The sequence below is a fragment of the Parasteatoda tepidariorum genome, chromosome 4 (genome assembly GCF_043381705.1).
Source record: "Parasteatoda tepidariorum isolate YZ-2023 chromosome 4, CAS_Ptep_4.0, whole genome shotgun sequence".
In the NCBI taxonomy this organism is placed as follows: Eukaryota; Metazoa; Arthropoda; class Arachnida; order Araneae; family Theridiidae; genus Parasteatoda; species Parasteatoda tepidariorum.
Window position 1 is genome coordinate 99576623 of NC_092207.1, and position 15558 is coordinate 99592180.

General features: G+C 29.4%; 1 protein-coding gene across 1 annotated transcript in view; it reads right to left on the reverse strand.

The window, feature by feature from the left end:
* Positions 1-3431: 3431 nt before the first annotated feature.
* Positions 3432-15558, reverse strand: part of LOC107451314 (peroxin 13) — a 13657-nt gene continuing 1530 nt past the window's right edge. The window contains exons 2-5 of the mRNA XM_016067380.4: positions 13146-13753; positions 12011-12199; positions 7090-7224; positions 3432-6459 (exon numbers count right to left, since the gene is read on the reverse strand). Of these exons, the coding sequence (XP_015922866.1) occupies positions 5990-6459; positions 7090-7224; positions 12011-12199; positions 13146-13753 (1402 nt within the window). The 3' untranslated portion in view covers positions 3432-5989. The remainder of the gene's footprint in view (positions 6460-7089; positions 7225-12010; positions 12200-13145; positions 13754-15558) is intronic.

Genomic DNA, 15558 nt, shown 5'->3' on the forward strand with positions numbered 1-15558 from the left:
CAATCGAATTTCTAATATTTAATGTCAAATTTAACCAAAGCGCATTATGTATAAATTGTAAATAGATGTAAATAGTATTTATTAAATATGTTCATTCATTAAACTACTCATTTCGTTTCAATCCTACGTCTAACTTTCGACGACGAGAAACAATCCAAAAGACGTTTTTTGATAGTTGTCTCGTAGACGTCTACTAAGGTCCACCAAGTGCTTCATCCACGTTACGTCTACCCTTGTTATCTATAAGACATCTATACTTAAGCCATTGTGGTTTATCCATAAATACCGACGTCTATTAGACGTCGGTATTTGATCCACGACGTCTAATGGATCATGAGACCAAAATCTGGACGTCTACTTAATTATACTGTATGGGTCGATTTAACGCAAAGCAAGTATTTAACTCAAACGTGTGTTCAACTCAATTGAGTTTAAAAATTTCACTCATTTTTGAGACTTAACTTATTCATTTTAAATTAGTTAAAATATCCTGTTTATATATAATTAGATATAACTTGGAATTGAAGCTGAAAAGGCGTCTTTATATTTCCATGATAAGATCAATACTAACCAACGCTTCACTTGCCCAGTGCAATAAATCACTTGCTCAATATTTGCAATTACTTAAATCGCCTGCTCAAAATTGCAATAACTGTCGAACAAATAGGAATTTCGAAACAAACAAAAAACTCTCGTTAAAGTTATAATTCAATATGATCTGATCAGCCTGTCAAATTTCCACTCTGTAGCTTGCATTTCAGTGGACGACCACGACTTTTTTTTACTGCAAATTTAACAGTTGATAATTCTGAACTCATAATGGTATCAAAACTTTTTTTTTCATTAAATCGAACACCTTCGTAATTTAAAATTTCCAAGTCTTATTGATTTGTGCAGCAGAGCAAAAGGTAATGCAAAGCGAAACAAATGGAGTATAAAGGCTTTCGGACAAATTGAAGTTTCGAAAGAAAAAAACTAGGTTAAATTCATAAACAAATATGTCCCTGGCAAATTGCCAAATTTCAGCTCCGTAATTGCATTTCCCTGCAACCTGCAGAGCGGTGCAAAACATCATTTGAGTGCTTACGATCATGTACGAGAAGTTGGACGATTGGAAGCATGTTAAAGAGTCACCCCTATGGCCACAGTAATGGGAGTGTCATCTCGCTAGTAAAAAATGCCGTTGAAAATGGAGATGCTAAGGGAAAGCATACCGGTGGTAGGAACACCGCAACTCAAGAAGATCGATATGTATCCCTAATGCCAAAGAAGAGCACAAAATGCCCCTCCTAGTAAGATAGCTGCAGACCTTGTAACCACAACCGGTACATGGGTTTCTGCTAGAGCAAATTGTATGCACGGAAGCCTGTTCGATGCATCTCGCTTCAAACTTGCCATCGTCGAGAGAGATTACGTTGATTTTATATGCTAATATAAATACCAGGACCGGGATAGCCTGGATGGCAGGGCACTAGCCCCGTGTCCAAGAGTTCGTGGGTTCGATCCCAACCTGCTGAAGACTGCCCGTGTAGTAAATGGTGACTGATGCACGTTAAATCTGTCGAGTCACACAGTCCTCCATGTTCCCATAACAAATCATACCTCTGGAGGTACTGATCCAGGAGTTTCCTTGTCCCAAAAATTGGGTCGACTGTTCAACAACGGATATATATATATATATATATATATATATATATAAGGCCAGAGCCATGATAGCTCAAGGGATAGAGCGTTCTCCTTCCAATGAGATGAACAGGGTTCGAATCCCAGCGATGGCTGGTCGATACGAAGTCTGCATCCGGCTTACACTGATCACTGTGCTCACTAAAATATCCTCAGTGGTAGACAGAGAGTCCCCTTGCCGTCAGGCTAACCGTAGGAGGTTTTCCTCACCATATAAAGCAAATGCGAGTTTGTTCCATCAAAAAGTCCTCCACTAAGGCACATTTCACATGGGATCTATTAGAAAGGAATGTAATTTGATGACAAAATCCTTAGCACTCGATTGTGAACTAGAAGCAGCTGCTCTACAGATAATTTATACCAGGTATCCAAAAAGTAATTGGATTCACATATGACTCCTGCAGAAGAAATATTAATCTCCTAGCTTCTGAGGGAAGGACTGTTGTTCTGCAGTGGTTTCCATCTCATGTAGGAATAAATGGTAACGAATGGGCTGATACATTAGCAAAGAAGGGAACAGAGATTTTGCAGGCAGGTAATGCCAAAGTACCATTTTCATCAATTAAAAGAATTATAAAAAATATTGTGAAGAAAAGCTATGATGCTAATTTAGTAGAAGAAATCAAGAATAAGAAATGGAGGTATTCAATTAATAAAATTCCAAACTCCCCTAGATCCACTGCAGTGGCGGCGTTCCGTCTGGAGACTGGACATGACTGCCTTGCTAAACATCTATACAGAATTGGTATATTTGGCAGTCCTATGTGCACTTTGTGCAACCAGAACTTTGAGATGGACAAAGATCATTTGCTCAGTTGTTCTTCATTAAATGAAGAAGATTTATTCAGTCGATATTGGCGAGCTAGGGAGTTGATGCAATTGGTATCCAGCGACTGATTCTCGTTCATGTTTAAGTGGTTCACGTTTTGCAAGTATTTATTGTTCTTGTTATTATATTGTTCTTGTATTGTTCAATGGTTCAGTTTTTGTTTTATATGCTCCAATCTCATGCATCTTCGATGCATGGGGGCCAATGATGTAAAGTCAAGTGCTTTTGCAATAAATAAAAAGGGGCACATTTCTCCCGCTACTTGATCATGGAGTTCCCTTGTCTTCTGGATNAGCAGGGACAAGTTAGAGTGTATTTGAAAATTAGTAGTCGTAAACCCAAAAATTGGGACGGCTGTTCAACGACGGTTATAAAAATTATAACTTAAAATATAGTTTAGTGAAAATAAAAAGCTTTTTTGATCTAATTTTTTAATGTCCAAAAATTCGAGCTCAAACATTTTGCAAAAAATTAAAATTATTGATTGACATTGGTAATTTTTATCTAGGAAGAAACATCTCACCAAATTGATGATTTTCAAAAATTTTTTAAAATATTTTAGCTATTTTTCTGTTTGAAAAACCAATAATTCTTACGGCAAGATGGTAATTTAACGATAGATATAATAACATATATCGTTAGTAGTATATATAATTAATACAGAATAACTATTCTTAAACCATATATTTCTTAAAATACCAGATGACCTTCCATTTCAACCCATCAAGACATTTTTTTTCTAAAATAAAAATAAAAAACAAGTGTTTAACAATTTTACATAAGGAATCTATCTTAAAAAAATGATAACAAAATCATACATTTCAACCATTCTAAAAAAATAGCTGTAAGACCTGGCATAACTAAATGATTTGTATATAATGTAAACAATTATAAATAAGAATATACATAAATTTATTACAAAAAAAAATTTTATTAGATATACAGAACACATAAATATATTAAATGGGTTCAATTGAGGCATACAAAAGTTTCATTTACAATAATTACAAGATATTACACATGAGTATAAAAAAAAGTCACTGGTAACTCAGTAACATAAAAGAAAATTCCAGTCATATAATACAAATTCGAACATTTAACCCTGCAGTGCAAAAATCAAAATTATATTTCAGATTAATGACAAATGTTAAAAAAAATTTAGCACAAAAATGTCTCAAAAATCCCCTAAAGTGGTATTATTTTGTCACTTTTCAACAAACACTATTGAAATACATCTATTCTATCATGTATGAAAATAATACTAGAACAATTTCAAAAATGATTCCCCAAACATATTTTCCTAGCAAGCAAACAAACATTTCCAAAGAATATTCTTTAAAAAAAAAAAGTTCAGGAATTATATGTTTTCAGAGATATTTTTTACTCATCAGTAACTTATTCGTAACGTTTGCTACTGAATAGATAAACCATTAATAGAAAAAGGAATTACTAACAATCTGATTTTTATATTTATATATCTCAATACTTAGTGTTACTAAGAGGCAGAATTATACAACCTTTATAATCTTATAGCTTAAAAAGTGTGCATGCATTAATGGAGAATTCAGTTTGTTCACAATAACATTACAATTTGATGTTAAATAATATACATGATTATCCTATAAACGTTGAAATAAAATAATATATATTAGTAGTCAGATTTCGCTAATAATATGCACATAGACGTGTATTTGATTTGATTTTCACACTTCAAAAAGTTTACCAAGAGTAAAAATATTATTCCTAAAATATTTGTTACATTTTTTTCCTGCTGATGAAGAAAGATAACCCTTTCGAAAATCAACCATTGTATCAGTAAGACTCATTCATTAATTCAGGAAACTAATTGCTCAAACATTGCGAGTAATTACAGCTAAAAGGTTTTGTTTTAAGATAATCTTTGTGGTAAAATGACAGTCATTTACAAATGTTTTGAAATTCATTCATCTATCTTAAATTTCACTCCTTAAAAAATGATAGAATTACTGACTGAAAAAAATGTTGTATAACACCGCCTGTGGTAATGTTCAACTTTTGTTAATGACAAGAATTGTTGTGTTCAATTTTTGTTAGTGTTAATGAGGAACAATTTTTGGCAAAAGAACTATACAGAGTAGCAGTTTTGGTAACCAAATAACTGCAATTAACAAAAGTAATAATTCAATTGAAGCATCTCTTTAAGAAGTTCATTTTTTATGGTTTACCTAATTCTTTTTAGTGATCATTTAACTATCAACCCTATTTACCTCAAAAAGAGATAAAATAGGAAATAAAAGTATACTGTTTTAGTATAGTATGTTTTTTTAAGAATATACTTTTCATGTTTTTAAAATAATAATTAAAAACTAACTTCCATAATTAATTTAAAACAATAGACGCTGATATGAATACAATTATTATGTAACACATTTTTTTATAAAAGTAAAACTATTTGTAAATAATTTTAATGAATATCAGGTATAAGTTTTGATCCAAAAAAGTATGGCACTGTAATATGACAAAATCTAGTTCAATATTTTACTTTATTGCTAACTCGATTTTCATGCCTGCATTTGAAACTGAGTTTGCAATTTAAATTATATTCCATTGAATAACGTTTGTGTAACTGAATGCACAAAAATTATGAAAGGAACATTTATGAAATATTACAAATATATAATTTTTACCTTTTTTGTGGTTCAATTTAAATTGGGCAAACATGTTTGGGCTTGTCTAATAAATCAAAATCAGAAACTTCTGACTAATTTCCATTTAAATTTGATAGTTCTAAATCACTACATAATTATCGACAATAGTTGATAATAATTTTTTAATCAACTTTACAATCTATCACAATAAAATAATTTTAAACAAATTTAACATTCAAATTTAAAAAAATAACAGTAACAACTGAAAACTAATATAAATATATTCCTCATACTTCAATGCTTGTTAACTATAAATCATAAATTATTTTTATATACACATATTAAAATTTCTACTAAAGATACTCTTAACTTTATCAATATGACGAGAGCTGACTACACTAAACATTTAGTAATAGATCATAAAATGATATTAAAATTTTAATTTAATTGCTAATAACCTCGTAATTATTGAATTGGAATTAAAGTAAAACTATAACAAAACTATAAATTTCAAAAAATTAAAATTATAATTTTTGAACTTTTAAAACTAACATACTTACTTTTTTTAAATATTAAATAAAATATTATTATTGCAAAGAGTTAAATTGTATTAAGAATGAAAATTAAAAAAAGTTAATTAAATAAACATACCACCAGCATTCATTTAGAAGATAGATACAAACAAACCAAAAAATTCCTTTTATTTTAAGATAATAATAAAAAAAAAGGAATTTCAATCTTTGATACTAAACACTTGAACTATATATTTTTTAAAATGATTGAAACTGCAATTATAAATAACTTATTTACATGCAGCAATCAAAAAGAAAAACATTAAAATTCTTTTAACTTAATCTTTTACAGCAGAAGTTTGTTGTTCTTTTAAGGAATCTACAGTAGATAAACCTGTTATATTTGTATCATTGAAAGAGCTTGAAGGAGGATCTAAAATAGATTTGCCTGATAAATCATTTAAAGAGCTTTTAGAACTTTGAGACTGAGCAAGATCAGAATGCACAGGTGTTAAACTTGAACTGATGCCTGAGCTAGAAGAATCATCATTTTGTGATTCGTCACTATTATATTTAGAAGCATCAATACTTGTATCTGGCTGTATAACACTCATATTAGACTCCTCATTGGTTAAGTCTGAATTAAAGAAAGGTGGTGTTTCTTGTTGAGAAATGAAAGTTCGTTGTCTTGAAGGGAGATTATTAGGTATTGCTCTAGGAACAGAACTCAAATAATTCACTGGTATTGAACCGGTTTCATTTTTCTCATTACAAGCCAATATCCAGTTTTTTCTCACGGTTCGCATTTCTAAAACAAAAATACATTTATATAAATATGATAACATGAATACTAAGGCAACACTCTATTACACACTAGGGGGCCCCAAAATGCCTCACCAACCCCCGACGTTTCTTTCGCAATAATTATTGCTTCTTCACTCTAAGAAACTAGTTATAAAATTACAGAAAAAAGTACTGCCAACCTGAGGGCAACATCCGTACCATAAAATACATTTTTACTATAGAAATTTATACCGTAGTTTTTACAGTAATATTTATTTAAATTACAGTGATTTTATAGTAAATCTTACTGAAAAACATAGTCTATAGTTGATATTTTGTTCCGCGATATTTCACAGCAAAAAGTACTGACACAATGTGCCAGACACACACCAGAAAATTTTTACAGTACTGGTAGTAAACAATTTTTCTACAAAAGAAATTATAGCTATTTCTAATAAATAACTTCTGTTTTCGAATTAAATAGGGGCTGCCCATAAACGACGTCACACTATTTTTCTGTAGCCTTTGTCACAAATTTTACAGGCTTTCTCAGTCACTAGCAAATGTGATATCATTTTCTATTTGCACAAGCTTTTTTTTTTCAGAAAACTAACACAACTTAGAATAATAGCAAAATTATTTTTAAAAAATATACCTTCAAGATCTGGAGGGAATAATATTAACTTTTCACCAGCTTTAAAAGACAGTTCTCCTGGCTGAGTAGCTACAAAATCATATGCAGCATATGATAAAGATCTTTTCCCTTCTGCATTAACCCACATTTTGGGGTCTGAAAGCAAAAATTCATATTTTATTTTAATATTTTCACCATTTAATTATGTTTAACTCTAATAAGAAGACAATTACACAGTAGAAAATAGTTACCTACTTATGTAGTTTTTTTATTACTAAAAACAGGAAACTGCAGTAAGATATGAAAATAAGCCAGACTTTTCAACAAAAACACCATAAAACATGAGCTTCAATAAGGAAAATCAAATGTTGTTTCAAATAGTGAAATTATCATTAAATATTATGTTTCAAAATAATATGTGAATAAAAATAATAAAAAATGCACACAATAATGAAAAACTAATATTCCTACTAAGTAATAAAAGATAGACATCAATTTCAAACAAAAATCAAATTAAATCAAATATTAAGTAAAATCTGTGAATATTGTGGAAAGAAATATTTCAATCAATTTTTATCATACTCTGTTTTGGATGCAAGAGAATTAAAAAAAAAGTTTGAGGATCTAAATCCTCAAAAAAAAAGAAGATTGTATCTATATAGAAATCATTCGGAAATTTTTAATACTACGGGAAGATGAGTGCAAAATTCCTGTTTAAGGAGCTTGTTTTTCGTTTCTGATTTTGTAACTTACAACTTGACTGCACAAATTACTTAGTATGTTTAAGGTTATACCCTCAAACAATTATAACTGCATCATGATATATAAAAAAAATCACATTATCAGAATAAAAGTTGTCTCTGAGTTCTGTTTATTTATTTCTGCATTGTTCTTTGAAATTAAATTCAACTAAAAAAAAACAAGGGGCACAAGAATAGTCTGTGATATACTGAAAACGAAAAAAATATACCTATGTTTACTTATAAGTAATTTTAAAAGATCATAAAATTTTTAATGTGCTTTATGAAATAACCATGTTAAATTATATATTCAGACTTTATTTAAAAACGCATGAGAATAACAAGAGTAATTTTGTAAGCTATAAGAAAAACTAACTAAGAAAAAAACACCCAGTGGCTGAGTGGTAGCATGTCACAGGTCCTTGGTTCAATCTTCAGGCCGGAGAAGAGTTACTCAGCCTTTCATCCCTTTAGTAAGTCGACAAAGGGAATACTAAGCATGTGGTTCCGCGGTCGGCTGACCACCCAACCGGAACACCTGCTCTTGCACCCCTGAGTTCAAGGTCAAGAAAACTGAGATGGGCACAGTAGGCCTTGGCCCTCTATAGACTGTTGCGCCACTGAGTTTAGTTTAGTTTAACTAAGAAAGAAATTTTAATTTAAGCAATAAATACACACTAATTTAAATTCTAACAAAAGATTTTCAAAATTGATAATACTTCTCAGTTTGAAAAGTGCCTTACTAGTTATATAAATATTGAAATTAAAATAAAATTTCAAGTAACTTAATTTTGAGAACAATTCCAATGTTTTAAAATACTTAAAATTCTTATCCCTTTTCATAAATTTGAGTCAGATGAAAATGTTCAACAACAATAAAAACTTTTTCCCACTTTAACATAATTTAAAAAAGTTATATTAAAGGATTAAATTTTATTTTACAAGTTACATAATAAACTACTTTATTTTAAATGCCAAAACTGCTGAAAATTATAAAAAACTGGTATAGTTCGCAAGAAAAAACTTTCAAGAAGCTTATTATTCTCTAACAAAAAGTGGTGCAAGTGGAGTGTTATTTCTCAAAAACTAATAAGCGAATTAATTTTAAATTTTAGATTTAGCAATTTCAAACTACTACAGTGTAACTCTTTATATGCATAATGCAGCAAAAACTTCTTCACCATTACATTAAATAACAAAAAATAATTAATTAACTTTGACAGTTTATTATAGAAATTATTTTTCACATGAAACTATACTCTGGCAAATTATTTTTATAATTTAATGTTAAAAAATTTTCTTTTTTAATTTGAACAATTAATTCAGTAAGTATAGCAAAAACTGCAAAGTGCTAAAATAATATTTAAGGGCTCAAACTTTAGACTACTTTCTTAATTAAACAATAGAGGATACATTGTTAAATTATGACTAGCCCATGTATTTTTTAGGGACGAAAATCTAAATCCTGAGAAAATAAAAAAGCATATTTATTTAGAAATATTGTGATCAGTTTTTGATTTCTCAGCTAGACCAATCAATCATCTTCATAAGTGTATAGAAAATTATAAGGGTGTCCCTAAACCTGCTAAGATTGCAATTTGGTACACTAAAAACCAATTACTTCATAAAAAGTTTTTCTTGACATAAGAAAATTATAAAAATTAAATATTTTTGCAGCAAAAAAAACAGCATTACAATAGCAAAAAAAATGCATCAAAATTATGAGGCAACATATGATACTTGGAAAATATGTGAAACAAGAGGATTTACATTAATTTCAGATAATTTGCCTGAGAAAGCTAAGCACAAATAAAACTTTGGGAGGTTGCTGTTACACACCCTGGCAACAGTGTACATAACTCTTCAACTTTATTTAATTTTCATTTGTTAATTATATTAAATTATATTATTTGTTATTTTATTAAACATTAACTTATATAAATAATAAATTTATTTAAATAATAAATTCATTTAGCCTAAATTTAAGTATGGCTAATAATACATATGTTTGTTTTGTATTGACATCATTTAAACTATAAGTTTAAAAGAGCATACTAGACATATGGTAAAAGTCTATATTATACTGGTACAGTCATTGTAAAATTTTTCTATTTTTGAGTGACTGATATCATTATTTACTCTAATTTATTAATTTACATAAAAGTTAAACAAATTGTAAAATAATGACAAACTATGAAATAAAAATTTTATCTCTGTTTTCATTTGTGCTGAAAGAACAACTTTTTTTTAAAAATTCGTCCAATCATTAAAGGATATTTATACAAAACCATATTCCACATATATATAAATGATGTAAACACCTCAAAGGCTATAAATTTTCTCCCCTGATATACATCTGGGGCATATTAAGTTGTGATTTGAGAAGTGGAAACTGAATTTTCTGGTTGAAGAATTTTACAAGAAACTATAGAAAGAATTTAGACTAAAACATTACAACTGGTCACCTCCCTGAATATAAACTTGAGTGGAGAAGATGCTGAGAACTGCATCAGTAAAAGGTAAAAATATGTTTTGTTTCATTAACTAACAATTGTAACACCATTTGATACTTTAAAAAAAAATATGGTTAACGTTAGCTAGAAGATAACTTTATTGTTATGAATATACGAGAGAGTTGATACTAGATTTTACATGCTTAATTACTTCATACTATGCTGTTTAATTGCTTCATACTATGCTGTTTTATCAATTAAATTATGCGCCGCATTGTCTTATAATACCTTACCTTATGAATCACAATAAAATATTATAAAACAAGAAAAAGTAAACATCTACAAGCAGTAGCACATAATTAATTTCATGGATTAACCAGAATATATATTGCAATTTTGATAGAAAACAATAACTGAATATTAAATAAATAATCCCAAGAGACTGAAGCAATAAGATATTATTTGATTGAAAGTTTTATTTAATTTAAAAATATAAAAATTATAAATAATAGTGAATGTATTTCAAGCGCTTCAAAATAGACATCCATTTTCAAGACTTGCCAAGTGGGAATGAGAAGAAATAAAAATGATTTAAAATAAAAAATTTAAAGTTGTCAACGAAAAATGGAAAAATAAAGGTGATTAGAAAAACCACAGTAGCTGATAGAGAGAAAAAAAGATGAATAACTGAACAAGAAAAATGACAATGGCTGAGAGGGGCAAATCAGCATAAAAAGCCTCTCCATGAGCTATGGAGAGGTGGTGAATAAATAATGTCCTTTACTAGGGAATCAGCATTCATATGAATGAAACAAGATTATAAGGCATCAAGATGAGCTGCTGTTACTAGGGAAAAAATAATTTCGGCATTGTCGAAAGTGAATTTGTGACCAAGATTCCAACATTATGCAGAAATTGAAGATTTCTTGGGTTCTTGATATCGTGCATACCTATCGCTTCTTTAAGCCTAAATTTTAAAGCACATCTAATTAGTCCAATGTAGGTAGTCAAGGTCGCACTGACAAAAAATGTGGTAAATGCCCCAGCGATTATGAAAACTAATAGGATCTTTAAGAGACTTAAATTGAATTTTATTAACAGGCCTAAAAACGACTTTAAAACCGAAATGGTATAGGATATAAGTAATGTTATGATAAATGGTAAAGTAATAAGTTTTCAATAAGGATAAGAGAAAAAGGGGCATTTGGGTCTAGTGAGTTCAGAAAGAGCTGAAAAGTTAATTTCAGAGTTCAAAGAAGAGTCATAACAAAGGTTTAGTACGCTGAAAACGAAAGCATGAAATGCAGAAATTTCCTGACAATTAGGGGGATTAGAATTGGCATGAAGGGGCAGAGGGCAAAATGTTTACGATAAACAGAGGCAGAAAGATGATCAGGGAATTGATCAAGAATTGGTAACTGACTTAAACATAACTACCACACTAAGCCTATACTGTTTTCACTTGCAACAACAGAATAAATAGCTAAAATGTAATAAATAGTTAAATTACAAATATAGGACTTCAAGACCCTCTAGCTTAATTAATAATTTTCCAAAGGAGGGTGGGCTAAGCTTAAACAAATTACATACTATTATACATTCTCAATCATGTCAAATATGAATCCAACAATGATTATAATTTACTTAAAGATAAATATCAAATTATTCTAGATTTTCAATTCAACTAAATAGAATGTAAATATATAAATAACTTTACATTTCACAGATAAAACATTTAGAGATACTAACCAAAAGCTTTTTTAACAGCATTTTTAGACAGTAGCTTAAACATAAGCCATGGAGCTCCAACAACAAGAGACAAAAACATGAAAAAAGGCCAAATAGAACCCTTGGAATTTGGAGGATAATTTCCTGTCATGGCTGCTTTGTGTGCTGTTTGCCAAGCCTCTTCCACTGCTGGATTACCTTTTCTCAATCCTAAAACAAGTACATTTTAATTTTTTTTAGATAAATTACCATAAAAACACTCATAAACTGAAATAAAACTTTTAAAACTAAATGAGATTCTTTAAAATTCAGATCAAATTAGCAATCTATACATTTATTTAAACTAAATTATAGATTTATTTAATTTTTAGCATTAACTGTAAATCCAAAAGCTCTAAAAAAACACTTCTAGGATTTATAGTACTACACATGAAAACTTAGTGTTATATTAATAGATAAATTAATTTTTAAATTACTTTTAAGCTCAAGAGAAAAATCAAAAAAATATATATAATTACCATCAGTTTTTAATCATTAACTAATTAACATATATTATTTTCATTACATGCTTCCATTCACTAATAACAAAATTAGAAACATTTTAAATTGATATATTTTCCTTTGATGCATTTTAAATTGATGTGTTTTTCCTTTATCTTGAAATTGAACTTACTTTAAAATTATGTCTGAATAAAGAAAAAAAATTTTATATATTTTTATAGACAAGAAGTATGTGAAAATAATTTAGGCATAAAAACACAGAACGGAATTTGTTCCTTCTGCTACAAATACAAATAAAATGATTTTAAATAGGAAAATAATATACTAAAATTAAACTTATTATGTTTTGATTATATTATTTTAGGAAGCATCATTCCGAAATTAAAATAAATTTAAACTTACAAATGATGCTTCCTAAAATAACATAATCAAAATTTAATAGCTTTAAAACATTCAATATTTTATTGACCATTTAGCTTTGAATAAAAATCAAATCCCTTTAAATAAAGAAAAAATTAAATTTAAATTTATTAAAAAAAAATAATAATAATAATTTCTACAATGGCCAATGAAAGAGGCTAGCCAATGAATAAAATTTAATATAAATTAAAAAAATTAAGCCATAAGAGAAAGCCATAATACAAAAGCTACAAACCTAAAAGATAAAGGACTTTCAAACAAAGATAATGCAATCCCTTCAACATGGCTAAAATAGAAAACACTTGTGTAAAATGATCTTTGAGTCTTGAAAACTGATCAACTACGCCAAGAATTGCACTGTAGGAACTATGAACTGCTCCATAAGTTGACTCAAGCATCATACTAATAGAATTCACAATATGCACCACAGATTCAATAGACTCGAATGCCGGTCTCGTACTTTCCTCGGCCATTTGCAAGAAACTGTTATATTCATCATTTGGGCCACCGAAATGCCCATACGGCATTCGGTAATTGGAATAAGGAGAATACATACTGCCGGAATAAAGGCCAGAAGAGTATCTGCTTGGACCGAGTGGACTGTAATAACTGTTCATTCCGGAATACCTATTTATACCAGGGTACCCAGAATATCTGCTGTACCTATTCATAGATGTATTATCATGGCGAGGTGGGAGAGGAGGAGGTGCTGAATTGAATGTTCCACCATTCATCCTACCAGCTTGCTGCAAATATGCTGTTGATAAAGGTGGACCCTGATTTCTGAGCTCAGGGTGTAAGTTAGAGAGACATCCAATCCCTTGCAGAGGATCTACGCCAGCTCTAGAAATAGAAGTGATTTGTTATTCTAAAATTTTTACTCGAAAAATGGAAGTCAACTACCCAAAAATAATTTACCACATAGTATTTCATGAGGTACATGTTAATAGTACTCAATTTCTTGCTAATAATTTAAATATCTTTTCAAAAAAAAAAGTCAAAATTATATTAAAATTAAGAAACATTGAACATTTTCAAAATCATAGTGTTTTAAAGAATAATATATGAACCATCTATCATTATTTTGGTAAAATACTTGTAAAACATCCTTACTAGATCATTCACATAAATCAGTAACTAAATAAAAAAACAGCTTTTTTTTTTTAAATTGAGCAAATAAAAGCTATCAGATTTCAATGCAAGGGAGTATGAGATTTTACTGAAAATCATGTATATACCATATCTATCTTATTTATTAACATCTTCTAAGATGATGAAATAACACTTTATTTATGCTTTCATTTTTTTCAGGTAATTACCAAATTTTAAGTTCATTTTAGACCCTGTGGATAACTTTTACCTTTCATAATTAACACGCATTGTTTTAGCAACAAAAAAAAATTATTACTATTAATTGTCCACTTTGTTTATGAAAGAGGTCAGATTCTCAACTTAAAGAGTTTTTGAAGCCCACTCTAATATGTTCTGATGTACTGCTCAAAAACAGAGAAAACAGTTCAATTGGATTTAATGATAGGAGAAGAATTGAGATATTCCATCCTTCTCTTTTTATTATAAGCAAATGACTAAATGCTCAATTAAAATGTTTTTAGTCCCTTTTTTAGAATACAGGGGTCTGTCCAGGCCATATTTACTACCGTTTAGTAGTACCTTCACAAATTCAACTTTAGGAAAAACTGGTAGCTCCACAAAATACTTTTTCTTAAAATTTTATTTTTATTACCCATAAAAATGCTAAATCCATATTTTTGTGTTGATTTTTTAATATAATTTCTTATTTTCACAAATGGGGTCAAAATTTTCCCAAAATAGGTACCTCTCAGACAAACCTAGACAGACCCCTGCAATAAAACACTGCACTGACTACATATTTTATTGGGACTTTATGATCAAAATAAAAATTCAAATGAATTATACATTTAGGAAGCATTCACACTTTATGTGATAGCCCCATACAGGCATGTGAATGTTTAGAAACTGCAAGCAAAACTAATTGCTTACGCAGGTGCGAATCGCATTGACGTGCAATCACATATGCCAATCGTGCTCAGTGATAATGCTCCATTCGAATTTGAGAATCTGATTGGTGCATTTGAAGCAGAACAATCATACCAAATTCAGTAAGAATTTTCCCTAATATGCCCTTCTTGCCGGATACAATTTTCTGACATGCAAACAAAAGGCTCATTGATGAGATTTTCAGTTCTTCGAGGGTTCAAATTTTTTTTCCCAATGTGGTTCTCATTCACACACAATTTTTTCGCCTGAACATTTTTCCACGAGCAAAAAAAAAGGGGGGGGAAGAAAAAGCAACAAAAAAAATTCGCTTTCAGTGAGCTTAGTCCTTAAATTTCTAAAAATCATGAATTTCATTTCATTATTTAAAATTGTTTTACTGATAGAATTCTTTAAAATATTTGGAAAAGAATTATTATTAAATAAAGAATAGTGATGTCAGATGAAAACTCTGAACAAGATCGATCGAAAAGTAGACTGTCAAACATTATTTATAATTCAAAATTTGAAAGAATTCAAAACGTGCTTCAAAAGCTCCCAGTCACAAACCCCAACCAATTTTCAACTCAGTATTTGTTTTTCTTTCGTTTTTTTTATAAAGGTGGACCCTG